This window comes from Balaenoptera borealis (assembly GCF_965194805.1).
Source record: "Balaenoptera borealis genome assembly, chromosome: 12".
NCBI classification, from domain to species: domain Eukaryota; kingdom Metazoa; phylum Chordata; class Mammalia; order Artiodactyla; family Balaenopteridae; genus Balaenoptera; species Balaenoptera borealis.
The window spans coordinates 40,104,877-40,132,823 of NC_138869.1; the positions used below are offsets into that span (position 1 = coordinate 40,104,877).

The 27,947-nt window shown below is 39.9% G+C and overlaps 1 protein-coding gene across 7 annotated transcripts in view; it reads left to right on the forward strand.

Moving 5' to 3' along the window:
• Positions 1 to 27,947, forward strand: part of NEK4 (NIMA related kinase 4) — a 53,240-nt gene that overhangs the window by 8,228 nt on the left and 17,065 nt on the right. The window contains exons 1-14 of one of the 7 annotated variants that reach the window (XM_082348196.1): positions 7,522 to 7,887; positions 9,562 to 9,828; positions 10,755 to 10,952; positions 11,149 to 11,256; positions 12,818 to 12,972; positions 14,490 to 14,631; positions 16,524 to 16,991; positions 20,128 to 20,271; positions 20,811 to 20,960; positions 21,425 to 21,491; positions 22,243 to 22,340; positions 23,439 to 23,527; positions 26,104 to 26,309; positions 26,793 to 26,926. In XM_082348196.1, coding sequence (XP_082204322.1) covers positions 7,795 to 7,887; positions 9,562 to 9,828; positions 10,755 to 10,952; positions 11,149 to 11,256; positions 12,818 to 12,972; positions 14,490 to 14,631; positions 16,524 to 16,991; positions 20,128 to 20,271; positions 20,811 to 20,960; positions 21,425 to 21,491; positions 22,243 to 22,340; positions 23,439 to 23,527; positions 26,104 to 26,309; positions 26,793 to 26,926 — 2,319 coding nt within the window. In that variant the 5' untranslated portion in view covers positions 7,522 to 7,794. Of the gene's footprint in view, positions 1 to 7,521; positions 7,888 to 9,561; positions 9,829 to 10,754; positions 10,953 to 11,148; positions 11,257 to 12,817; positions 12,973 to 14,489; positions 14,632 to 16,523; positions 16,992 to 20,127; positions 20,272 to 20,810; positions 20,961 to 21,424; positions 21,492 to 22,242; positions 22,341 to 23,438; positions 23,528 to 26,103; positions 26,310 to 26,792; positions 26,927 to 27,947 lie in introns of those variants that run through there. The other 6 variants (XM_082348197.1, XM_082348191.1, XM_082348193.1 and 3 more) reach the window with 6 other exon arrangements.

Here is a 27,947-nt window from a genome sequence, read left to right on the forward strand (position 1 = left end):
GTTGACATCGCAACAGGGAAGAGCAAATCCTGACTCCATGTTGCATCTGTTTCTTTTACTTTAACCTTTGCTTTTTGTTGCTTTTGTTATTATAATCACTGTCTATAGCTGTAAGCATACATAATGGCCTGCCACAGGGAACCCTGCCCCTCTGCCTGACTGTTAAACTAAAGTCCCTTTGTTCAGTTCACAGAGAGGCATTCTGACGCTGCCCACCTGTGAATGGCTGCAGAAAATAAGAAATTAACACATCCCCTTCCTGATGAGGGGCAAGCAAGGAGATATTTTGCAAGACAAATGGCCTTTTTACTTCCTCACCTCTTCCCCCTCTCTGTTCTATAAAAGAAACTGGCATCCAGACCTGGATAAGACGGTTTTTTGGGGTACACTTGTCTGCCATCTTCTCAGTCCTCCAGCTTTCCGAATAAAGTCTCTATTCCTTGCCTCAACACCTCATTTCCCGATTTACTGGCCTGTCGTGCAGTGAGCAGAGCGAGCTTGGACTCAGTAACAACATCACCTACTGTGGTGTGGTACCCCCTCCCTTTTTGATCCCTGAGGAGCCTTTCTGTGCATGTGTAGTCAGGGAGGTCTCCTTGACCTTGAGAATGAGAAATATGTGGGCTTTTTATCTTTTTTTTTAACTTTTATTTATTTATTTATATTTATTTTGGCTGCGCCAGGTCTTAGTTGCAGTGCAGGATCTTTGTTGAGGTCTGAGGGATCTTTAGTTGTGGCACGTGGACTCTTTGTTGTGGCATGCAGGCTTCTTAGTTGCAGCACGCGGACTTCTTAGTTGCCGCGTGTGAACTCTCAGTAGCGGCATGTATGCGGGATCTAGTTCCCGGACCAGGGATTGAACCCGGGCCCCCGGCATTGGAAGTGCAGAGATTTACCCACTGGACCACCAGGGAAGTCCCTCTTTATCTGGGCAGGACTCAGCTCTTCTCTGGCCCTGCCATTACTGTTTTCTTTTTCTTTTTTTAATTTTTACTGGAGTATAGTTGATTTACAATGTTGTGTTAGTTTCAGGTGTACAGCAAAGAGCAGAATGAATCAGTTATACACATACATACATCAACTCTGTTTTTTTTTTAGATTCTTTTCCCATATAGGCCATTACAGAGTATTGAGTAGAGTTCTCTGTGCTATACAGCAGGTTCTTATTAGTTATCTATTTTATATATAGTAGTGTGTATATGTCAGTCCCAATCTCCCAATTTATCCCTCCCCTCCCCCCCTTATCCCCTGGTAACCATAAGTTTGTTTTCTACATCCATGACTCTACTTCTGTTTTGTAAATAAGTTCATTTATACCCTTTTTTTTTTTTTTAGATTCCACATATAAGCAATATCATATCATATTTGTCTTTCTGTGTCTGACTTACTTCACTTAGCATGACAATCTCTAGGTCACTAGAGGCAAAGTCCAGCTATTTGCCCTGTTCCTGTTGTTATTTCTGTCTGGAAGTGTAAACAGGAGGCTGGCTGTAAATGTCTAACCTGGAGCCCATCTATCTCCTGCCTCAGAACGTCAAAAGATTATTGCTAATCACAAGGAACAGATGCCTCAGGTCAATGATTGGAGTGCTTTCCTACGTATGGGAAGACGCAAGAATCTGGGTTCATAGAAATTATGCCTTAGAAATGCATCTTAACTATCTAATGCCAATATCCAAAGCGCAGAATGCCTCCTGTTTTTCCCCATCCTGAATTACCCTCAGGGAGCACCGTGGGCTGCTGTAGCTAACGGCTGGATCCTTGTAGAACTGGGATGGTGGGCAACATTGTTCACTGGAATGGCAGGCAAAATTCCCTGTCCACAAGCACTTATATGAATTAAGGATTCCTAAAACTCTCAGAAATATAAAAACTAACCCAAATGTTTTTCAAGTTCATGTGATCTGAAGTAATCTTTGGTAAATAAAAGCTAGTTTAAGTTTGTTGGTTTAATTAAAATAGGTATGTCTTCAGAGTTATCATTAAAAATAATGCAGAATACAACTTTTATTCCACCTGAGTACACTAGCTAAATAAGTTCATGTTGTTTCTGTTACCGAATTTGTTAGCAAGAAAAACAACTTGGTATGATGAAATTTTCATGTTAGGAACAAGTGAATTGGGACTTCCCTGGTGGTCCCGTGGTTAAGAATCAGTCTTGCAATGCAGGGGATGCTGGTTCGATCCCTGGTTGGAGAACTAAGATCCCACGTGCCGCAATTACAGAGCCTGTGTGCTCTGGAGCCTGTGCGCCACAAGTAGAGAGAAGCCTGCACCCCGCAATGAAAGATCCCGTTTGCCGCAACTAAGATCCAACGCAGCCAAAAATAAATAAATAAATAATTTAAAAAAAAAAGAAAAAGAAAAAGTGAATTAAATAGACGTAAATGGGATAAGAGTCTTTAGGCAAACCACTTCAGCAATGATTTTATTTTATGGCATGTCTACTTAGTTTCCAAAATCTTTCTGGTTACTTGAAACCTTAAAGTTATACTGAGATAAGTTAAATAATGGACATTTATTAAATATTTAGATCATTTTCAAATAAAATAAAATACTGAAACATTAATCACTGAACATAAGTTTATCCACTTTTGGTTTCCTTTTACAAAAAAAAAAAAAAAGAGCCTAAATATATTTAGGTCTATTAGTAAAAATCTTTTCTGCTACATTGGAAAATTTACTATGAGGAAGAATGTACTCCTAGAAATTATGGAATGTATTTATGTCTGCCAGTCCACAGAATGCTAGTGTAAGAGACTGTCCACGATTACTCACTTCTTAGTTTTCACTAGAAATTAAGGATTCTAAGGGTTAAGAGTTCTAATTAACATATGTAATTGAAACTACTTAGAAATAATAAGGGTGAAAGGAAACAACTGTGTATGAAAAGTAGGTAAAGAAAGTAGATGGACTTCCCTGGTGGTGCAGTGGTTAAGAATCCACCTGCCACTGCAGGGGACAGAGGTTCAATCCCTGGTCTGGGAAGATCCCACATGCCGTGGAGCAACTAAGCCTGTGCACCACAACTACTGAGCCTGCACTCTAGAGCCCGCAAGCCACAACTGTTGAGCCTGTGTGCCACAACTACTGAAGCCTGCGCACCCTAGAGCCCGTGCTCTGCAACAGGAGAAGCCACCGCAATGAGAAGCCCGTGCACCGCAACAAAGAGTAGCCCTTGCTCGCCGCAACTAGAGAAAGCCCACACACAGCAACGAAGACCCAACACAGCCAACGAAAAAAAAAAAAAGGAAAAGAAAGTAGAATGATTGGCAATATAATTAGTTATTTGCATAAGTTCAATAAAAATCTGTCCTCCTTGTAACAGGACACAATTGGAAACCAGTGACTATATTACCATGGCTTTGGCTGGACTGTTACATTTAAGAGAGATGTGCATTCACATATGACAAGACAGTTTAAGGACTGCTTGGAAGAATTGGCCTGGTACCTTGCTTCTAGCGTTCCTGGTAGCCTTACCAGGTGAGTAAGGAAGGTCACTTCCTGGCAGATCCAGGAACGTCAGGAGAGGAATTCACCCAAACCATAAGTATTGCAGGTAAAATCTGATGGTGAGTTCTTGGCTTGGCTTCCTGCCTCAGAGGATTTTAAGAGTTCAATCTGAGATTCCTTATGAAATTTCAGTAAAGCAAGCTTTAAAAGAGCTTATATGGTCAGTTGCTACTCTTGTTTATGTAAATAATTATGCCAAGTTTAATGCAAAAATATTAGTTTTACTGCGATTATCTTCGGTAAATTATCTTTGTGATTGTAGAGAGAAAAATTATGTTTGCACTTTTGTAGATACTAGATTCTGGTCCTGTTAATTGTCTTTGAGGTTTTGTTATATACCTGTAAACTGGACTGGATCCTGAATTCTTCTACTTTCCTCAAATATCTGGCTGTGAATCTCCAAACTAATGTTTCCAGTTCTCTCCCATCCTTCTGATTTGGAATCTCTAAGAACAAAGACTGCCCTTGAATCTCCTTGGAAGGGACTATACCAGGTCCTCTTCACTACCCAGATGGCAGCCAAACTTCAGGGACTTGAACCTTGGGTCCACATCTCCCAATTAAAAAGGGTTCCTTCAGACTCTAGGAATTGCACACCAGCTGGAGACCTCAAAATCAAATTGACTAGGAAAAGAAGAAGCCAACATAGAGGTAGACTGCCTCCTCCCAAGACGTTGGATCAAGAATGTTTCTTTCATTCCTTCTTCTCTCTCTGACCATCCTTTTCCTAATACTTACATGATGAAGGTCTTTATGATTCTTTTGACCACCTTTGTATCTCAGGCCATTTCAAAGGGAGGTAATCCAACCTCCAAAAGACTGTTGGACTTGCCACATGCTGATGACTCTGTAGTTCTGCCTGTCACAAACTTCTTTCTGATTTCCAATGCCTCAGTTTTTCTGGAACAAACTCAGTCTCTTCCCTATCATGTCAGACTCCTTAACCCTGGGGATGCATTTCCCTGTCTCTGATTGACAACTCCAAACATGGGGAACCTTGCATCCAGGCTCTGCACAAAGAAAGGGACACAAGGCAAGGGTATCCAGAATAAAACCACCTGTGTGGTCTACAGACGCTTAAATTTTGCTGGTCTCCATGGCTGTCACCTTTACAGTCCTGAGTCACAGACTCAAAGGGAAATTACCAGGAGGCATTCATAAGTCAAAATTACGTTCATTTAACTCCCCTGGCTAGGAGCAAGTGCACATGAGGCTATGATCAGGAACCTCCTTTTAACTCTTGAAGACATTGCAGAATCTGCTGCTAAAGCAATAACTGCCCAACAAAAATCCTTAGATTCTGTGGTCAAAGTTGTTTTTGGTGATATGATAGCTCTTGATTATCATTTAGCTGACCAGGGAGGTGTCTGTGCTGTGGCCAACACCACTTGCTGCACCTAGATTAACATTTCTGGGATAAGATCATTGAGCAAGCCACTTGGCTTAAGAAAGTGACTCCTTCTTCCACAGGGTCAGTCTTTCTTTGACTTATTTGATTTTGATTGGTTTGGAGCTTGGAGACCATGGCTCCAAAGTGCACACCAGACATTGGGAATTTATTCTGCTTATAATACTCATAGTTGTCTCCCTGGTGTGATGTATTCTATCAAAAGCTTTTTTTTTTTTTTTAAATCTTAGTTTCCTGGCCAGGGATCAAACGTGTGCCCCCTTCAGTGGAAGTGCAGGGTCTTAACCACTGAACCGCCAGGGAATCCCCTCTCAATAGCTTTAAATGCATGTTTGCAGCTGCTAACCACCAACAAATGATCTCCCTAAGACTAGAACATCAGAAAAGGAACGAAGAGAATGATTGACATAAAGAATGTGAACCCAAAGTCATGATATTTCTATACCACAGAGAGATTTAGCAAAAAGATGTCACGACCTGTGAATACCACACAGGATCAGCAAAAACTGGGAGAACTTTAGAGCGGTAGGTGAGAGTGGCAGTAATGCCTTAAATTTTTATCACATCTTTCAGTTAGGCTGAGAGCCTGATTAAAAGGGGGGAATTGTTAAAAACAAGACAACAGGTCCCAAGTGGAGTCACTCATGCTAAGCCCCATTTCATCTAATCGAGACTTATAGTTTCAGCCTCTCCCAGAAATGTAATCTTAAGCCAGTTGATCGGGAATCACCTGGTTGGCACTAGTGAGGTAATCTGCCTGATAGACCCCTGCATCCCCTAAAGGAAGGTGACCTTGCCACAACAAATCCACTTTTTGCTGGTATAACTCCTTATTCCCATGCTCTTCTGTTTATAAAATTCTTTCATTTTCTGTAGCTCCTCAGAGCTCCTTTCTCTCTGCTTAAATGGGATGCTGCTGCCCAACTCATGTTGAATTCATGCTGAATAAAGACTATAAGATCTTTATTTTTAATATTTATGGGAATCTTCATTACTGCGTGTGGGATCTTTAGTTGTGGCATGCAAATTCTTAGTTGTGGCATGTGGGATCTAGTTCCCTGACCAGGGATGGAACCCAGGCCCCATGCATTGGGAGTGCAGAAAAAGACTATAAGATCTTTAAATTTTACTCAGTTGAATTTTGTTTTTTCAACAATAGTATGCTAGGGACTTCCCTGGTGGCGCAGTGGTTAAGAATCCCCCTGCCAATGCAGGGGACATGGGTTCGATCCCTGGTCTGGGAAGATCCCACATACCACGGAGCAACTAAGCCCGTGCGCCACAGCTACCGAGCCTGCGCTCTAGACCCTGCGAGCCACAGTGACTGAGCGCGTGTGCCACAACTACTGAAGCCCACGCGCCTAGAGCCCGTGCTCCGCAACAAGAGAAGCTACCACAATGAGAAGCCCCCGCTTGCCGTAACTAGAGAAAGCCCGCGCAGCAACAAAGACCCAATGCAGCCAAAAATAAATAAATAAAAATAAATAAATTTATATTAAAAACCCCCCAATAGTATGCTCTGTATTATGCATTCTCAACAGGGGCAATATCAACTCCACCCCCCAAACTGGGCAAAAATTGGTTCTTGGGGGCTTCCCTGGTGGCGCAGTGGTTGAGAGTCTGCCTGCCAATGCAGGGGACGCGGGTTCGAGCCCTGGTCTGGGAAGATCCCACATGCCGCAGAGCGGCTGGGCCCGTGAGCCACAATTACTGAGCCTGCGCGTCTGGAGCCTGTGCTCCGCAACAAGAGAGGCCGCGACAGTGAGAGGCCCGCGCGCCGCGATGAAGAGTGGACCCCGCTTGCCACAACTAGAGAAAGCCCTCGCACAGAAATGAAGACCCAACACAGCCATAAATAAATAAATAAAAATTAAAAAAAAAATCTATTAAAAAAAAAAATTGGTTCTTGGATATAGGCCAAGAAACCTTACATTTCAATGGGATGGATTTCATGACCTTAAGAAAGACATTCTGGGGTTGTAGGAATACAACACCCCCCCGCCCCCCCGCCCCATTGGATTTATAATTTTAAGCTTTTTAGGTATATGTCCTAGGAAAGGGAGGTGTTGGCTGGATCAAACGATAAATCTTTTGGCAGTTTTGAGCTTCCACAGGCAGGCCATTTAAGGTGGGCAGGTACTCTGGGGACACTGCCTTAAGCTGTTAAAAACCATGCCAAAATTTGGTCAAGTCACTTAGTGCAGGGGTTTGAATGGAGTCCTTCTGAGAGTTTTTGCAGTTCTCAATATGCAAGCTGAATTGTTTAGGGGTGAAGTGCACTGATACCTTCAATTTATCTTGCAATGCATGAAAAATAAGATGGATTGCTGCATGCATACATTAACCACCATATGATAAAGTAAATATAACAAATGTTACTTGTAGAATCTAGTCTGTCCCCAGTCCCCCATTAGAATGTGAGCTCCCGGAGGGCAGGGACTTTTTCGGCCAGGCACAGGGTAAGCAGTCAGTAAATATTTGTGGAGCGAATACGTGCAAAGCACTAAGAACAAGTAAGCGCTCAGTAAGGGCAAGCGTTCACAAGTCTATTGTTGCGGGAAACCCGCAAGTTCCGGCCTTGGAAGTGAGGCCGAGGGTGCGCGCGCAGGCCCGGCGTGGTCGCTCTGGCCGCCTGTCGCCTCGGCTCTGTGGTGGGTCCTCCGGGCCGCGGAGCATGCGCAGGGCAGCGCCTGCGGGGATCGCTATGGCAGCGGCGTCGCGGTGGGTCGGGCCTCTGCGCTGGCACCCTGGCAGGGCCGCCTCAGACGCCGCCGGCACCACTTCCTCTGTGGAATGAGCGGGGCCTCCTGCCGCCGCTCGCCGCGCCCCCCGCCGCTGCCGCCGCATCCCGACTGTGGGCCCGCTCCGGGAACATGCCCCTGACCGCCTACTGCTACCTGCGTGTCGTGGGCAGGGGCAGCTACGGGGAGGTGACGCTCGTGAGGCACCGACGGGACGGCAGGCAGGTCGGCGGGGCTGGGGCCCGGCAGGGGATGGGGGCAGGCAGGGGTTCGTCGAGGGCGCCGTCCAAGGGCTGGGCCCAGATATTATGAAGGGGACACACCTCAGATGGCACTTCTTCAGGGAAATCGTCCCAGACCATCAAGAGTAGGCCAGGCCTTCCTGTCATATGCGCCCGAACTCCCTGGCGTTCTCTTTGTAGTCGTAATCGGTGTGCTTAATCTGCACACTTTCCCCGCACTCTCGACAGTTCCGTGAGAGCGTACACTCCCAGGACCTAACGGCGGCGCCTGGCAAGTATTCCTCCTTCAGTGAAGGGCACCATACCCCGTCTGACCTGGAGACCTCTGGACTCGCTCAAAACTCAGCTCATCACCTTCCCTCCAAACCTCCTCTCACGGTCCCCATTTCAGGGAGTAGCACCACCAACCAGCCAGTTGCCCAAGCTGGACACCTAGGAGTCGTTCTGGGATCCCCCCCTTACCTTCCCCGACTCCCACCCCCTTATTCGTCTGTCCACTAAGCCAACTGGCCTCTTCTTCATCTCCACGGGTACCTCCCCCATCCAGGACATCATAGTCTCTAGCTAAGCTATGGCCATGGCCTCCCGCTTGTCCTCCCTGCCACATGACTTGCCCTTCTCCAATTCATCACTTTCATTGCAGTCTCAGTGATCTTTCTAAAACGTGCCTCTAATGTTGCACTTTATCCCATTAGCCTCAGGATAATAAACCAATTCTTAAATGTGGTTTATAAACGGGTGACCATATAATGTATTGTACAAACTGGGACAATTTGGAAACTGAAAGGAGACACTATTTATATTACACCAGGACAATGGGACTGCCCCAGACAAACTGAAGGGAGATGGCCCCATAAGTATAAGGTCCTCTCGCCTATTCTGCCTTGTCTCAGGTGCTGGTCACTGCCTGGAACACAAGCTCAGGCATAAGAGATTTATTCAGTGGTCAATGGGGAGGGGGGATTTTTTTGAGCTGAGGATGGGGTGCTAGCTGTAATAATAGTCCCTCACATTTGAGCAGTAGTTTGTTTACATTTTACCAAGCACATTTATGCTTTGTTACAAAACACATTTATGATTGTGTTTGTTGAATAATGAATTGTTTGGTGTGTCAGTTGGTTGAGGGCAATGTATTAGGTGTTGGAGGACTTTTTTTTTTTTTTTTAAGTGAGAATTATTTTGGATGTTGAGGATAGGTGATGTTTAGCCTTATTGGGCCTTGGATCCCTTTGAGTATGTAATGGAATCCACAGACCCATTCTGTCTGCAGATGTATATTCAAGTCATATTGTATGCACCTTTGTAGGGGGAACTTAGAGGTTAAAGAATCTCTACCACAGATTTTTTGGTTAATTCAGTGGTATATTAACACTGACTCATTTTTAGCCATTAATGAAATTGTGAAATGCAGATGGAAAGTATAATTTTTTTGTGACCCCCCCCTACCCTGCTATAAGTCTAACTTGTAAAAAAGTATCATTAGTGGTAACAAGTCTTTTTCCCAGTTTTGTGCTTTGTGAATAACAAAATGAATAGGTTATGTGGCAGTGTCCAGAAGGTTGGTTTTGAGGACACTCAGGATAACCCTTAAATACTTTTGAATCTATAATACTGTATGTTTGTTTGCATATTGTAAAAACATGTGTTTTTTTTGTAGTATGTCATCAAAAAGCTGAACCTCCGAAATGCCTCCAACCGAGAGCGGCGAGCTGCTGAACAGGAAGCTCAGCTCTTGTCTCAGTTGAAGCATCCCAATATTGTCACCTACAAGGAGTCGTGGGAGGGAGGGGATGGTCTGCTGTACATCGTCATGGGCTTCTGCGAAGGAGGTGATCTGTACCGAAAGCTCAAAGAGCAGAAAGGGAGGCTTCTGTCCGAGAGTCAGGTGGTGGAGTGGTTTGTTCAGATCGCTATGGCTCTGCAGGTACTGTCAGGACTCAGCATCCCACTTGCTCCAAGGTGACAGAGGGATGCCTGGTGGATTTTAGGAAAATGCTTCCCCAAATGCTTAATGAAAAAAAAAATTCTTTTAAAAATCCATTTATGAAGTGGACCTAGTTCCTCTTGCTGTAACACTGAAGTGTTCTGAATGAGTGATATCTGTATTGAAGCAGACATGGATTTTTTCTGATTGCTGGGAAAGACAATTCTCTATTCATTTAATATTTATAGCAAAATCCATTTTAAGGGCCCTGAATTGACAAAGAGCAAAGAATGACCATGTTTGTTATCAGTTGGTCAGCTGCATCATACTGAAAGGTGGTTGGACTAATTAATCTGCCTAAACTGTGGGGCTTTGGGCTTTAACCCTGCTGTGGCAGAGTGAGTAGAAATGTGAAACATGTTTGTGTTTTATTACACACATATTCAAACGTGAGACTGTTTATGGAATATCACTCTGATATTAGAGAATGTATCTTAGGATTTAAACAATAAAAGTGATATTGTTATAGTTGAAAATATTATTAAGCTGAAGATTTCATGAGTCTGAGAGGAATGTGCATTTGACCTTGTATAAGTTTTCTTTCTACCTTCAGTGAAAGTTTGTAAGCACATTTTTTAACTGGGTCCTTATAATGCTAGATGGTATGACTGTCAAGTCACCAGGGAACAATTTTGAAGGAAGCTGGGCAAATTAATGCATGGAACTTAATTTCTTACTTTGGAAAGCTGTAAATTAGACTTTTTATTTAGAGATTATAAAACAATAGTGTTTTGATGTGTAGATAAGGCTCATCTAAGAGTATAAGGCTCTTTAACTTATACAGTTGTTGATGGTATATAAGAAGTCAGGTATAAATAAGTCAGGTATTAAATATTTATATTTAATAAAATTTTATTTTTCTTCAGTATTTACATGAAAAACACATCCTTCACCGAGATTTAAAAACTCAAAATGTCTTCCTAACAAGAACAAACATCATCAAAGTGGGTGACCTAGGAATTGCCCGAGTGCTTGAGAACCACTGTGACATGGCTAGCACCCTCATTGGCACACCCTACTACATGAGCCCTGAATTGTTCTCAAACAAACCCTACAACTATAAGGTAGGATTTGGCTGTGTTTGCCAGCTCACCTTGTCTCTACGGCAGTATTCGTAATTTTAGAACCCATCAGAATAGTAAGTTAGAAGAATTCTCTGTGAATTGGTTTAAGGAAAATGTCTTTTTTCTTTTTTTTTAAGAGGAGAAATGTAAATAAGGCATTCTGACATTTAACCATTTACTATTTTTTTTTTCCTAGTCTGATGTTTGGGCTCTGGGATGCTGTGTTTATGAAATGGCCACCCTGAAGCATGCTTTCAATGCAAAAGACATGAATTCTTTAGTTTATCGGATTATTGAAGGAAAGGTAAAGAATATTCTGGAATTAATTGTTTTTAATATTTGGAGCAAGGTTAATTTAATGCAGGTTTGAAAGTAGCTACTGAGAAAAGGGAGTAATCATGTTGGGTGGATAGTTAAGAATGGTGGGTCCTGTCTGTGGGGAGGGTTGAACTGGAGGAGAAGGGAACGATCAATGGCTTAATGGCTCTGAAGAATTGGCTTCTTGAAAACCAGTACCTTATAGACACAGGATGTGCAGGTGCCCTGAGGCTATTGGTAGCTTCACCTAAGCGGTTAAATGAGCCCTGTTTAAAAGGAGTCTACTCTGTTTGGACTTCCTTGGTGGCGCAGTGGTTAAGAATCCGCCTGTCAATGCAAGGGACATGCGTTCAAGCCCTGGTCCGGGAAGATCCCACATGCCACGGAGCAACTAAGCCCGTGCGCCACAACTACTGAGTCTGTGCTCTAGAGCCCGCGAGCCACAGCTACTGAGGCCCGCGCACCTAGACCCTGTGCTCTGCAACAAGAGAAGCCACCACAATGAGAAGTCCGCGCACCGCAATGAAGAGTAGGCCCCGCTCACTGCAACTAGAGAAAGCCCGCATGCAGCAACGAAGACCCAGCACAGCCAAAAATAAATAAATAAAAAATTTATTTTTAAAAAAAGAGTCTAGTCTGTTTGAACTTGTTGCTCCTTTGATAATCATCACAATCACTAGTAACCAGTTAAAAATTGCAGAAAGCATTGTGTATGATAGATGCTAGAGTGACTAACTTTATGTGTCAATTTCATGAGGCTAGTTGCCCCCTGCAGTGTCAGGCATCCTCACACCATTAAGTTTTAAGGCTATAAATCACCTACTGATTTTAACATTATCCCAAGACTCATTTATTTTTTTAATTTGAAAAAATATCAAAAAACACAGAAAAAGTAAAATTTGCTCATAATTCCACTTCTTAAAGAATCAAAAAAGAAAGGGGTGAAATTCCCCTGTTTCCATCCATTTCCATCCCTTGGAGATAACCATTGGTAATGGTTTGGTGCATAACCTTCCTGGCTTTTCCCTGTCTTTATAACTCTGGATGTGTATGTTAAAAAAGTAACTGAAATGGAATCAGGCTATACACACTGGTATACAACCTGCTTTTTTGAGTTAATAAATGAGGGACATCTTTCCAGGTCAGTACCTGTAAGTCTTGTATTTTTTTAAAGGCTGCCTGGTATTTTATTAGAAGGGTATACCATACTCTATTCCACAAGTACCCTATGAATGGCCATTTACATTGTTTCCATTTGTTCACTATGACGAGAACAATACTGCAGTGAATATCCTGGTACATAAATCATGCTCTTATTTATGAAGGAGAGGGTCCTCAAATGGGACTGCTGGTTTAAAGGATATATTTTATAATTTTACAACTTGCTATTATAACCAGGATGCCAGATACGCTTCCTGTAGACTAATATGCTGGTTATTTTCTGCTGTGGATAATGATTTAAAAAATATATCTTGGGAAACCTCTACCTTCTTTTACTTTCTTCACAAGACTGTTAGTCATACTTATGGTATTATTTCTCTTTGTAGCTGCCACCAATGCCGAAAGATTACAGCCCAGAGCTGGCAGAAATAATAAGAACCATGCTGAGCAAAAGGCCTGAAGAAAGACCTTCTGTGAGGAGCATCCTAAGGCAGCCTTACATAAAGCGCCAAATATCCTTGTTTTTGGAGGCCACGAAGGCGTAAGACATTTCCCTTGCAAATAGGTCAGCTAAATAGATGGAATAAAAGAGGGTGGCTTTTATAATTTTCATGTGTGAGAATTTATGGTGAGTTTTTTAAAAACATGAAGTAGAATTGCATGATTAGAACAAGTGTTGAGATTTGCTTAATTGCTAAAATCAGAAATCTAGAGAACCATTGGAGGAATCACTTTCACATTTCTCTGAGAGTTCCAAGACATATTGAGTACGATTCTTTTAAAAGGATGTATGTTTTAGAAATCATATTAAAATGAAAGATCATCTAAGAAGCCTATCATTACATTGTGTACTATGTAAGATAATAGTCACATTTAAAAAATAATACTCAAATCTCAGAGGGCTTTTATAAGGTTCCCTCTTTACTCATATAACTTCTCAAGGGGATAGAATTCCTTCTTTGACTTTCAGGTCCTACCTTCGCTAAATAGCTGTTCTAGGATCTGAGACTTAGAGCTGGACAAGACCTTCACAGTCCCTGTCTTTTGACGTGTTAAATTTGGGAGGCAATGCTAGAGAGGCCCTGGGGGATAAAGAAGGATCATATTTTTGTTTACATTGCCTATAATTTCCTACCAACAGACCTTTGGCCTTCTGCAGCTCTGGTCTTCATGCTCCCCTTAAATTCTCCAGAGGTTTAGCTCCATTGGAAAATGTCACACTTAAACAGTTGGGGATATTATTCCTGTATACATTTATTCTGCAAGTCAAGGCTGAGTATACCAATCATTTTTACTTTCAAACTTGGCAAAGCAGTTGTGGTATTATTACAAATGTGAAACTTGAAGATGAAAATTATCCTGGTGCTTCTAATTGTGAGGCAAGTTTTCATAGGTTTTAAATTTTAGAATAATATTGTATTTACAGAAAAGTTGCAGAGATAGAACAGAGAGTTTCTGTATAACCCTCACCCAGTTTCTCCTATCAGCATCTCATGTTACCATGGTACATTTGTCAGAACTAAGAAAACAACATCAGTATCTTATGTTGACTAAATCCAGACTTCACTTGGCTTACACCAGTTTTTCTACTAGTGTCCTTTTTCTGCTTCAGGATCCAGTCCAGCATACCATATTACTCCTCATTTCTCCTTAGTCAACTTGGGTCTCTGACAGTTTCTCACTTTCTTTGTTTTTCATGACCTTGATTGTTTTTGGAGATTACTGGTCAAGTGTTTTGTAGAACGCCCACTGGTTTTTAGAAGACTGTTCTCTATAAAAGGAGCAGTTCTATGGGAATTCCCTGGCAGTCCGGTCGTTAGGACTCCACACTTCCACTGCAGGGGGCCCGGGTTCAATCCCTGGTCAGGGAACTAAGATCCCACAAGCCACATGGCACAGCCAAAAAAGAAAAAAAATAAGAAAATAAAAGACAGAAAGAAAGAAAACGAGCCGTTCTAAGAGGGAGTGTAACATATATGCACATTTCCTCATATATATGGAAACCTTTAACCTTCACTGTACTGATAATAACTTTTTCTTCTTTTCTTCCTCATAAAGAAAAACCTCCAAAAATAATATTAAAAATGGTGACTCTAAATCCAAGCCTGTGGCTACAGTGGTTTCTGGAAAGGCTGAATTAAGTCATGAAGCCGTTCCCCCTCAACCACACTCTTCTGAGGGCTCCAAGACATATGTAATGGTATGTCTCATTCTAAAGGATATGTGTTCTAGAAACTGTATTAAAATGATAGGTTACCTAAGCTAGTTATTCTATGTGAAATGACTAAGCTTCATTAGATTTCTGTTGTATAAGTAATTTTGTATTGTAAAGAAGGAATACTGGTGAAGTATTCAAAGTGCCTATTAAAATGTTCATGAAGTCAGTGCTGTAATAACTTTAAGAAGTTTTTTTAATTGAGGTGAAATTTATATAACATAAAGTTAACCATTTTAAAGTGAACAATTAATTGCATTTAGTATATTCACAGTATTGTGCGACCATCACCTCTATCTCGTTCCAAAACATTTTCATCACCCCAAAAGGAAACCTCATACCCATTAGGTCGTCACTCCTCCTCCATCCAGCCCCTGTAAAACACCAGTGTTCTCTGTTTGTATGGGTTTGCCTATTCTGAATATTTGATATAAATGGAATCATACAATATGTAACCTTTTGTGTCTGGCTTCTTTCACTTAGCATGTTTTTGAGGTTCATCCAGGTAGCATATATCAATACTTCATTTATTTTTATGTCTAAATAATACCCCATTGTATGTATATGCCACAGTTTGTTTATCCATTCATTCATTGGTAGATATTGGGTTGTTTTCACCTTTTAGCTTTTGCTATGAACATTTATGTACAATGTTTGAGTATCTGTTTTCAATTCTCTTGGGTATAATATCTAGGAGAGTAATTGCTGGGTCATATGGTAATTCTATGTTTAACTTTTTGAGGAATGACCACATTGTTTTTCCTTTGTGGTTGCACCATTTCATGCTTTTATCAGCAATCCCTGAGAATTCCAGTTTCTCTACAACTTCACCAACTCTTGTTATTTTCTGTTTTTCTGATTCTAGCCATCCTAGTGGATGTGAAGTGGTATGTTATTGTAGTTCTGATTTGCATTTGACTAATGACATAGAACTTGTTGGCCATTTGAATGCCTTCTTTGGAGAAATATCTATTAAGTCCGTTGCCCATTTTTTAATTGGGTTTTTTGTTTTTTATTATTGAGTTCTAAGAGTTCTTTCTATATTATAGATACTAGACCCTCATCAGATATATGATTTACAAATATTTCCTCCCGTTCTGTAGGTTGTCCTTTCACTTTCTTGATAACGTCCTTTTATGCACAAATGTTTTTAATTTTGATGAAGTCTAATTTATTTGTTTTTTACTTTTGTTGCCCATGCTCATATCTAAGAATCCCTTGCTAAATCCAAGGTCATGAAGATGTACGCCTATGTTTTCTCCTAGGATTTTTATGGTTTTAGCTCTTATATTTAGGTTATTGATCCATTAAAAATGTTTTTATTATGGTAAAATATAAGTAATATAAAATTTGCCATTTTGTACCATTTTTAAATTAAGTAATTAATTAATTATTTTCATTTTGTACCATTTTTAAGCATACAATTCAGTGGTCTTAATTACATTCACAATGCTGTGCAGCCATCACCATATCTTCCAAAACCTTTTCATCATTCCAAACAGAAACTCTGTACCCATTAAGGTCTAACTCCCCATTGCCCCTACTCCCAGACCCTGGTAGCCTCTGATCTACTTTCTCTATTCTCTAATATTCCGCTGTATGTATATACCACATTTTGTTTATCCATTCATCTGCTGATGGACATTTGGGTTGTTTCCATCTTCTGGCCGTTGTGAATAATGCTGCTATAAACATTAGTGTACAAATATCTGAGTCCCTACTTTTAGTTCTTGGGACAAATACCTGGGAGTGGGATTGTTGGGTCTTATGATTATTCCATGTTTAACTTTCTGAGGAACCTGCTATTCCATTTTGAGTTAATTTTTTAATATGGTGTGAGGAGTGCTATAATAACTTGGAAGCATGTTTTCATTCAGGGTGAAGACAAATATTTGTCCCAGGAGAAACCCATAGTCATTGGCCCCTTGAAGACACCCGCAAGTCTGAAAGGCCACACCTACAAACCAGACGTAAGCAATACCGCAGAATCGCTAGCCACGATCAGTAGGGTGAATATTGACATCTTACCTGCAGAAAGGAGGAACTCAGTGAACAACAGCTTAGTTCAAGAGAATCAACGAAGACATTTAGATGCCTCTAATGAGCTAGAAGGTAAATGCATTATTTCTCAAGTGAAAGAGAGGCTGCAGGATAACACTAAATCCAGTGCTCAACCTGGAAACCGAATTCCCACATGGTCCATTGACTATGTCACTGGAGAAAGGAATGACCCAGTGAAGCCTCTGCAGCCCCTAAACAAAGACCAAAATTTATCAAAGGACCAGGTGAGTGACATGCACAAGGTATTGGTTTCAGAAAGAAGACTGGAAAGTGTGGTTACAAAGGTGTGGGTTGTGTTCTTTGTGCTTTTAGTTGTGGTTTTAGGAAAATCAGTTGTTCCCATATAACAGTTTAAACATGACAGAACCAAAGGATAGGACCCAAGGAATTCTTAGATCCCTTCTGTGCCCTGGTGTAGGGTACTTGCCATTTGCCATTAGTGTGTTTTTTCCTATTTCTATGTCATTCTTTTGTAAGTCCTCCAAGTGGATGGGCAGTTCCAAAAATTAGGTAATATCACATTCCTTCTTGCTTTTTTTTTTTTTTTTTTTCCTTCTTGCTTTTAAAGTTAGTGGATTGTCTGATTTTTTAAGTTAAGGAATTAAAAAAACATATTTTATGTGTTGGAACCAAAGGAGAAGGAAGAAAGGAAGAAAAGGAACGGAACAAAAGGATTTTGATACTGAGAGACTATTCTGAGTAAATTTAAAGGGTATCTTCTACTTGAACATGGAAAGAAGCCTAAATTAGATGAAGCATGGTAATAGCTAAGGATTAGAAAGAAAGCCAGAACATTTGATTAACTTTACATTTTTATTTGTAAAATATTTAAAGAATATATTTAATGTATATATTGACTATATTTTTATAATCTATATATATTTAAACTTTATATATTACATACATTTTCATATTTAACACTTTTATATAAATATATATAACTATTTTATGCGTCTATAATCAAATGTTTTTATTTATTTATTTTATTTATGGCTGTTTGGGTCTTTGTTGCTGTGTGTGGGCTTTCTCTAGTTGCGGTGAGCAGGGGCTACTCTTCGTTGCGGTGCACGGGCTTCTCATTGTGGTGGCTTCTCTTGTTGCAGAGCATGGGCTCTAGGCACGCAGGTTTCACTAGTTGTGGTACGTGGGCTCAGTAGTTGTGGCTCGCGGGCTCTAGAGCGCAGGCTCAGTAGTTGTGGCGCATGGGCTTAGTTGCTCCACGGCGTGTGGGATCTTCCCAGACCAGGGCTCGAACCTGTGTCCCCTGCATTGGCAGGCGGATTCTTAATCACTGTGCCACCAGGGAAGTCCCTCAAATGTTTTTAATAAGGTTTTGTTTTTATAGAAAAGTACAAGTATGATGCTCCTTTCATTTGAACTCATTGAATTGAAACCAAAATTTAGTCCTAAGCTTTCTCTGGACACTGGAATCGTTAGTACTTTATAGATAAAATAATGTGTGTCCTGCTTGTTCTGCTTGACTGTCAAATTATATTCAAGTTTGCTTCTTTTATTTTTTTCCGTAATTATTTAAAAAAATTTTAAAGTGCCAATTCAGTGGTTTTTAGTATATTTATAAAGTTGTACATTCACTGCCATTATCTGTTTCCAGAACATTTCCATCACCTCAAAAAGAAACCCCATACTCAATACTAGTCACCCTCCATTCCTCCTTGTCTCTAGCCCTTGGCAACCATTGTCTGTATGAATTTGCCTATTCTCAATATTTCATATAAATGGAATCATACATATATGGCCTTTTGTATCTGGCTTCTTTTATTTAGCATAATGCTTTCAAGGTTATATCCATGTTGTAGCCTGTACCAGTATTTCATTTCTTTTTATTGCCAAATAAATTCTACTGTATGTATATTTCATATTTTATTTATCTATTCATCAGTTGATGAACATTTGGGTTGTTTTCACTTTTCACTGTGGGTAAAGTTGCTTTGAACATTCATGTACAAGTTTTTGTATGGACACATGTTTTCAATTCTCTTGGGTATATACCTAGGAGTGGAATTGCTGTATCATATGGTGACTCTATGTTTAACTTTTTGAGGAACTGCACAACTGTTTTCCAAAGCAACTATATCATTTTACTTCCCATCAGCAATGTATGAGAGTTGTAATTTCTCCACATCCTCACCAACGCTTATTTTCTGTGTTTTTTGTTTTGTTTTGTTTTGTTTTTGATTCTAGCCATCCTAGAAGTGGTATCTTATTGTGGTTTTGATTTGCACCTCCCTAATGACTAATGTTGTTGAGCATCTTTTCATGTGCTTATTGGCCATTTTTATACCTACTTTGGAGAAATATCTATTCAAATTCTTTGCCCATTTTAAATTGGTTTATTTATCTTTTTATTGTTGAGTAGTAGGAGTTCTTTATCAATTACAAATGTCAGTCCCTTATCAGATATAAGATTCAAAAATATTGTCTCCCATTCTGTGGATTGTCTTCACGTTCTTTTTAAAGTGTATTTTATTTTATTTTATTTTGACTGTGCCATGCAGCATGTGGGATCTTAGTTCCCTGACCAGGGATTGAACCTGTGCCCCCTGCATTGGAAGTGTGGAGTCTTAACCACTGGACCACCAGGGAAGTCCCATCTTCACTTTCTTTTTTTTATTATTTATTTATTTTTTCTTTATTACTTTTTTGGCTGCGTTGGGTCTTAGTTACAGCACGCGGGGCCTTCGTTGAGGCGTGCGGCATCTTTCGTTGTGGCGCGTGGTCTTCTCTCTAGTTGTGGCGCATGGGCTCCAGGGCGTGTAGGCTCCAGAATGCGTGGGCTCTGTAGTTTGCAGCATGTGGGCTCTCTCGTTGAGGCGCGTGAGCTCAGTAGTTGTGGCGCGCAGGCGTAGTTGCCCCACAGCATGTGGGATCTTAGTTCCCCAACCAGGGATCGAACCTGCATCCCCTGCATTGGAAGGCGGATTCTTTACCACTGGACCCCCAGGGAAGTCCCCCATCTTCACTTTCTTGATGGTGGTCCTTTAGAGCATAAAAGTTTTAAAATTTGATGAAATCTAGTTTTGTCTATTTGTTATTTTGTTGCTTCTGCTTTTAGTGTCATGAAGATTTCTCCCATAATTTCTTCTAAGAGTTCATAATTTTAACTCTTACGTTTAGATCTGAGATCTATTTTGAGTTAATTTTTGTGTGTGATGTGTAGAAAGGGTTCTACTTCATTCTTTTGTATGTAGATGTCCACTTGTCCCAGTACCATTTGTTAAAAGATTATTCTTTTCCCATTGAATTTTCTTGGGACCCTCATTGAAAATCAGTAGACCCTAAATATGATGATTTATTTTTATACTCTCAATTCTGTACCACTGATTTTTCTATCCGTTTGTCAGTAACACAATTACTGTAGGTTTATAGTAAGTGGTTTTTTTTTTTTTTTAAAGTGAACAGGACAGAATCCACCCAGCTTTACAGCCACACAGCTCTGGGTCTGAACCTTTCCTGTCTCAACAGCAGCGGCAGAAGAAAAGAGAACATACTGAGCATACTGAGCATAGTGGGGAAAAGAGACAGGTCAGCAGAGATCTCTTTGGAATAAGTCATTGTGCTGCTGCTTGGGAAACAGACTTTAGGAAGCTTCATTTCTATTTAGAATGACGTGCTAAAAAGGCACATACATAATGCAAGGAACATATAAAGAAGGGTAGAAATGCTAAATATCGGTTATCAAATGTCAGTGAGTTGGAAGCAGAGTAAGGATTTTATCTTCTCCAGCAAGGATGGACAGCTCATTTTGAGAGTTAAAGGAACAGGCCAACAAAGGTAAATCTCTGATTCCTCTTATGTCATATTAATGAACAGTTTCTCCCTCAGCTTCTGCATAAGATCGTGGCAACCCCTCATTTCTGGAAGTAACTTTCACAGGCACCCTCTCTATAAGCTTCTTAGATGGTCATTCACTTTTGGCAGAGTTTCTTCCCTTCCGCCACCGCCCCCCCCACCCCCACCAAATGCAATGTTTTAAAGTTTTTGAGAGGGAATCACTGACAAATACATAGATTTACCGATGGGGGACCTTTGGAGGTAGATGTATATGACACTGATAACCTCCTCCTCTTTGTTAATTATGGAAGTTCCAAGAGACTCCTCCTCGTCTTTTGCCTTCTCTTTCTACTGTTGGAAAAGTGGATGTCACATCAACACAAAAAGATGCTGAAAACCAAAGTAGAGTGGTCGCTGGGTCTGTGAGCAGTTCGAGGAACAGAGAGATATCATCATCAAAGGTTTGTAGGAGTCTATGTTGGATTTTTTTAAGCTTTATTATAAAGCCTTTTGGTTGTAAATCCTGCATATATTGTGAAGTTTTGTATTAAAACATCTTAGCCCTGCTTTTTGCCAGACACTGGAAAGCGCAAATTTGTGATTCTCAACAGAAGCTTTGATTGAAACGGACAGATTCTATCGTTTCAGGGCTGGTCACTTCCAGTTAATTAAGGAGACCAAGTGGATTCTGAATGTAGGAAATGCAGAATTCCCTATTTGCCCTTCCAAAGATGAGCTCTTCCTAGAAATGAGGGCTGTGATCATCCTAGCTAGGAGTTGTAAGCCTGATGTGAACTGGTTTCAAGTGGACACTCCTTTAAAGACCTGTGCAGGGCCTTTCCTGTAGTGCTGGATGATATGTCATGCATTGTAGGTATTATAAGAACAGTGAATAGGAATGGAAGTAACTGACTTTCTTTAAAAGGACCGACCATTATCAGCAAGAGAGAGGAGGCGACTAAAGCAGTCACAGGAAGAGATCTCCCCCTCAGGTAAAGTTGTTCTCTTTCCTTCATCTATTGGAGGTTATTGGTATGGCTCATGGACATAGCATTGGTACTGATTGTGAGGTGTTAAGAATTTCCAGCATCAGTAATCCATTTGGGAAACCAATTTAGAAGAATTTTTGAAATTTCCTAGTCAAGCCTTTTAAAAAATTGGCATAGTATTGGATCTGGAACTTGTGTTATTAGAGAAAGAGGACTCTAAAAAGAGAGCAAGAGAGCTTTGAGTGACAGTAACTCCTGGGAGATTTCAGACAGGAAAGCAGTCAGGCGAGTGTTTAGTTTGTTTCCGTGTTCAGAGTCTGTTGGTCAGAGAAGTGCTCTCTTCTCAGGAACAGAGAGAGGAAGCCAGGAGATGGTACTGCCCTGGGCTGAGGGCTGTGATCATTCCTATTACTATTATCTAAAGACAACATATTCTAGCAGTTTCCATTTATTGAATGCTGACAATGTCTCAAACATTATGCTAAGTATTTTAAGGGCATTATCTCATTTCATATTTTGCAGCGGAGGAGACTGAGGGTCAGAGGGGTTAAGTAACTTGCCCAAGGTCACAGGGCTGGTAGACCTAGACCTGAGATTTGAACTGAGGTGTCAGACACCAGAGTGATGATGAATATGCTGTCTGAGTTCCTTCTAGGCTGGCCCTTGCTGGGGTATCTTCCATAAACAGTGCAAAGCCCTCTTCTATTGAGGCCAGCCCACCATAAACAACTGCTGGGGGTTGTCACTTTTTCAGGCCCTTCAGTGAGGAGTCCAGCGGGGCCAGGGAAACCACAAGAGGAAGGCCACCCTACCCCTGCTCAATGGTTGTCTTCTGACTACAGCGTTGCTCAGGTACATTACATAGTCCTAAGGTAAAAGGTAGACATGTCTACATCTGGCAAGCCTAGTAATGGTAAACCTCGTAAATGCCAGCTCTATTTATTCCTGGGACAGCACTGACTTAAGTTACACTTTTCACACTTCCTCTGATAAGAAAAAGAACTGGTCAATAATAATTAAAAGGATTTTGTTTTCTTCATTAAGGGAATGGACTTTTCAGGCACTCTTGTAAACAACTGGCAGCCTAGTTAATATCTTTCTTAGGAAGTCTTTTAAACAAGACTTCCAAAAGGCTTCCACTAGGCAACACTTTGCTTAGTCTGTTGTGTTAATAATATACCAAACGACCTGGCCAGATTTTAGTGTTTGTGTCAAAGTACCTTACCTTTCGACCCAGGGATAATGTAGGGGCACCATTTGGTGGCTAAATAGATAATTGCAAGGTTTTAACCACGTTCACTTTTTTGTATAATAATACCCTGGGAATAATTATTCAGTTTTCTGTATTCCAGTTTTTGACATCATTTCTAGGAGCATATAATTACTTTTTTTAAAAAAGAAACTTCCTGCCCTTGAAAGTAATGAAGATATTTTTCCTTTAACAATAGTGTGTGATTTAGTTGTTTCACTAATTAAGATGATCCTCTTTATTTTCCAAAGTTGTAACATTTGTGTGTAATTATATCAGGTAATCCTTTAAAGCATTTAACAATGAGTATCATGGGTGAGCAAACTGAGGTTACTTTTTATTTAGGTGGCATTCTGTCTAGTTTAAAGTGCCAACATTCCTTATGGTACCAGCCCTCTGCTTAGAAGTTCAAACACCAGAACTGTTTGTCTGCTCTCCTCTGGAAAGGAAATTTCTTCATAGCTGAGACTTTCCAGGACCTTATAAAACTTCACTTTGATGTTCCTCAGGCTTCATTTATGAACTTCATGGGTGAACTGGGACATTATTTGGTAAAGTAACTTCAATTTTTATATCCATAGTTCTCCTGTTAAATTGGACCTAGGTGCACATTGTGTCTAGGCATTGCATCTAAGACTGTTTCATGTATTACATTCTGGTTGTGTTGTCATGTGGAATTTTATTTTTCCAAACATTAATAGGAAAGGAAACTCACCCATTGTCTCTCTGAGGATGAGTTAAGTTCTTCTACAAGTTCAACTGATAAATCAAATGGGAATTCAAAGGAAGGGTAAGTTCTTATTTTTCTATCTCCTTTCATAAGCTATTTCTGTTTGAATTAATTTTATCCTAATTTAATTTTATTTTTTTACTTTTAAAAAAATTTTATTGAAGTATAGTTGCTTTACAATGTTGTATTAATTTCTGCTGTACAGCAAAGTGACTCAGTTATACATATATTCTTTTTCATATTCTGTTCCATTATGGTTTATCACAGGATATTGAATAGAGTTCCCTGGGCTATACAGTAGGACCTTGCTGTTTATCCGTCCTATAAATAATAGTTTGCATCTGCTGATCCCACACTCCCAATACTTCCCTCCCCCACCCCCAGCCCCCTTGGAAACCACAAGTCTGTTCCCATGTCTTTGAGTCTGTTTCTATTTCACAGATATATTTGTTTGTGTTATACTTTAGATTTCACAAATAAGTGATATCATATGGTATTTGTCTTTCTCTTTCTGACTTACTTCGCTTAGTATGATAACCTCTAGGTCCATCCATGTTGCTGCGAATGGCATGATTTCATTCTTTTTAGTGGCTGAGTAATAGTCCATTGTATGTATGTGTATATATATGTATGTGTGTGTATGTGTATCTATCTATCTGTCTATCTCACATCTTTATCCATTCATCTGTCAATGGACATTTAGGTTGTTTCCATGTCTTCGTTATTGTAGATAGTGCTGCTATGAACATAGGGGTGCATGTATCTTTTCGAATTATAGTTTTGTCTGGGTATATGCCTAGGAGTGGAATTGCTGGATCACATGGCAACTCTGTTTTTAGTTTTCTGAGGAACCTCCATACTGTTTTCCATAATGGCTGCACCAATTTACATTCCCACCAACAGTGTAGGAGGGTTCCCTTTTCTCCACATCCTCTCCAGCATTTATTATTTGTAGACTTTTTAATGATGGCCATTCTGACCCATGTAAGGTGGTACCTCATTGTAGTTTTGATTTGCATTTCTCTAATAATTAGTGATGTTGAGCATCTTTTCATGTGCCTATTGGCCATCTTTATGTCTTCTTTGGAGAAATGTCTGTTTAGGTCTTCTGCCCATTTTTTGATTGGGTTGTTTTTTGTTGTTGTTGTTATTGAATTGTATGAGCTGTTTATATATTTTGGAAATTAATCCCTTGTCAGTTGCATTGTTTGCAAATATTTTCTCCCAGTCTGTAGGTTATCTTTTCATTTTTTGTTTTATGGTTTCCGTTGCTGTGCAAAAGCTTATAAGCTTGATTAGGTCCCATTTGTTTATGAATTAATTTTAAATGTACATTTATAGTAGCATTCAGACCTGTAGAACTGTCATTGATAATGTTGTAAATGGTTTTTGGTATATGCAAGAGCTAAAATTCTCTTTTAATGAACACATCTGATTTTCAGTCAGAATTCTTATAAAATGTCTTCTTAGATCTGTGGGTTTATAGTTTTCATTGGTGGAAACAGTTTCGCCATTATTTCTTCAAGTATGTTTTTGGACCCCCTCCTGCCCTCCTAAGGATTCTGATTACATGTATATTAGATTGCTTAAAGTTATCCCACAGGTCACTAATCGTATTCTTTTTTTTTTTAGTCTTTTTTTCTCTGTTCCTTTTTTTTTTTTCTGGCCACACCGCGTGGCTTGTGGGATCTTAGTTCCCCGACCAGGGATTGAACCCATGCCCTCGGCAGTGAAAGTGTGGAGTCCTAACCACAGCACTGCCAGGGAATTCCCATCTGTTCCATTTTTTGTAGATTCTATTGCTGTATCTTTGAGTTCACTAATCTTTTCTCCTGCAGTATCTAATTTGTTAATCCCATCCCACATATTCAACACATTGTACTTATCATTTGTAGTTCAATTTGGGTCCTTTTTATATCTTCATTGCCTCTCCTTAACATGTTGGTGTTTCCTCTACCTTGGTCATATGGAATATATTTTTAATAACCATTTTAATGTCCTTATTTACTAATTCTGTCACTTGTATCACTTCTGGATCTATTTCTATTAACTGATTTTTTTCTCCTCATAATTGTGTGCTATTTTCCTGCTTTGCATGTCTGGTATTTTTGACGTGATGCCAGACATTGTCAATTTATCCCATTAAGTGCTGATATTTTTATATTTCTTTAAATATTCTTGAACTTTGTACTTGGATATAGTTAAATTACTTAGAAATAGTTGGGTGGAATTTATACACAAAATCTGGAACCTTGTCTTTCTCATTCTCTCCTTTCCAAGATTCTTCTCTCACTTTCTAGTGGCAGTGGTGGTCTCGAGCTCTGTCCTTTGGTTTTGCAGGCAAGAAAGACTGTGGGTTTTCTGTTGTACTTTAGCTGCCTATGGCTTGCCTTTAGACTAAAGGTGTTGACTCTCCTCCATAATCTGCTTGCAAATTTTGTACATTTTTCATTGCCTTCACATAGTTGATTTTTGTATTTTGTCCAGAGTTTATACTTATTTGTGGAAGGGTTCTGTCTGTAGGAGCGTACTTGCTCATTGGAAAGCAGAACTTCCTAAAGGTTGTTTTGTATCTAATTTCTAATGAAAAATTCTCATGAAGCCAATTAATAACAAGAGAATTTTTTCTTTTTCAGGAAAGGTCATACAAATGAAATGAGTGACTTGGTACAATTGATGACACAGACCCTGAAGTTGGACTCTAAAGAGAGCTATGAAGATCTCCCGGTACCAGAGCCAGTGTCAGAATTTAAACTTCATCGGAAGTATCGGGACACGCTGATACTTCATGGGAAAGTTGCAGAGGGGGCGGAGGAACTCCATTTTAAAGAGCTACCTTCAGGTGGTCAGTTTATTGTTTTACACCAAGCTGGAGAGCATATGTTTACTGGAGAAATGTATCAAACTAAGGAGCTTAATGCTTGCAAATTTTTTTGGTTTTTTAAATTATTTCATTTGGATATCTCCATAAAAAAATATATCTTATTTTATGTAACAGTTGTATTCCTGAAAAGTTGAATGAAAATTGATTTTTAAAAATAAATGTAAATAAATACATGTTTGGAATTTTTCATGTGGACTTTCTTCAAATTAGACAATTTGTAGTTTTTAGATTTAGGAGATGGTGATGAGACATGAAGCGTAAGTTCATATATACATTTTAGTCATTAAAAATACATGAACTCTTAAACTAAACTCTTGTCAAAGTGAAAAGAATCTTAACATGACAAGATTACCAGGAAAAAAAAGAAAAAAAAAATTGTGTTCTTCTTGCTGCAGTGGTGAAAGTGTTTACTTTTTCCCTGTTGTTGTTATTGCTTTTTAGCTATCGTGCCAGGTTCTGAAAAAATCAGAAGAATAGTTGAAGTCTTGAGAGCTGATGTAATTCGGGGCCTGGGGATTCAGCTTTTAGAGCAGGTGTATGATATTTTGGAAGAGGAGGATGAATTGGAGAGAGAGGTGAGTGTTCCATTAGCTGTGTCAGCTGCTTATGCTATGGAATTTTTTTAATGGCCTTTTGAAATATAATTAACATACCATACATTTTACCCATTTAAAATATACAATTCAGTGGTTTTTAATATGTTCACAGAGTTGTACAACCATCACCACATCAATGTTAGAACATTTAATTATCCCCAAAAGAAACCCTGTACCCACTGTCCCTCCCCATTGTCCTATAGGCCTTTCACCCCTAAGCAACTACTAATATTTCTGTCTCTATATCTGCCTATTCTGGACATTTCATTTAAATACAGTTGTACAAAACTATGTGGTCCTTTGTGACAGATATCTTTCATTTAGCGTATGTTTTTTAGATTCATCCATGTTGTAGGGCACGTCATGTACTTCATTCTTTTATATGGCTGAATAGTATTCCATTGTATGGCTATACCACATTTTGTTTATCTATTCACCAGCTGATAAACAGGTTGTTTCCACTTTTTAAAAAATTAGTTAATTTATTTATTTACTTTTGGCTGCGTTGGGTGTTCATTGCTGCGCACGGGCTTTCTCTAGTTGTGGAGAGCGGGGGCTACTCTTCGTTGGGGTACACAGGCTTCTCATTCTGGTGGCTTCTCTTATTGTGGAGCATGGGCTCTAGGCGTGTGGGCTTCAGTAGGTGTGGCACACGGGCTCAGTTGTTGTGGCTTACGGGCTCTAGAGCGCAGGCTCAGTAGTTGTGGTGCACAGGCTTAGTTGCTCCGTGGCGTATGGGATCTTCCTGGATCAGGGCTCGAACCTGTGTCCCCTGCATTGACAGGCGGATTCTTAAGCACTGCGCCAACAGGGAAGCCCTGCTAAGTGTTTTTATGATGAAAAGGTGTTGGGTTTGTCAAATGCTTTCTATTTAGATGATCATGTGGCTTTTGTTTTTTATTCTGTTGATATGGTGTGTTGCATTAATTGGTTTTTGGATGTTAAATCATCCTTGTATTCCTGAGATAAATCCCACTTGGTCATCGTGTATACTGCTTCT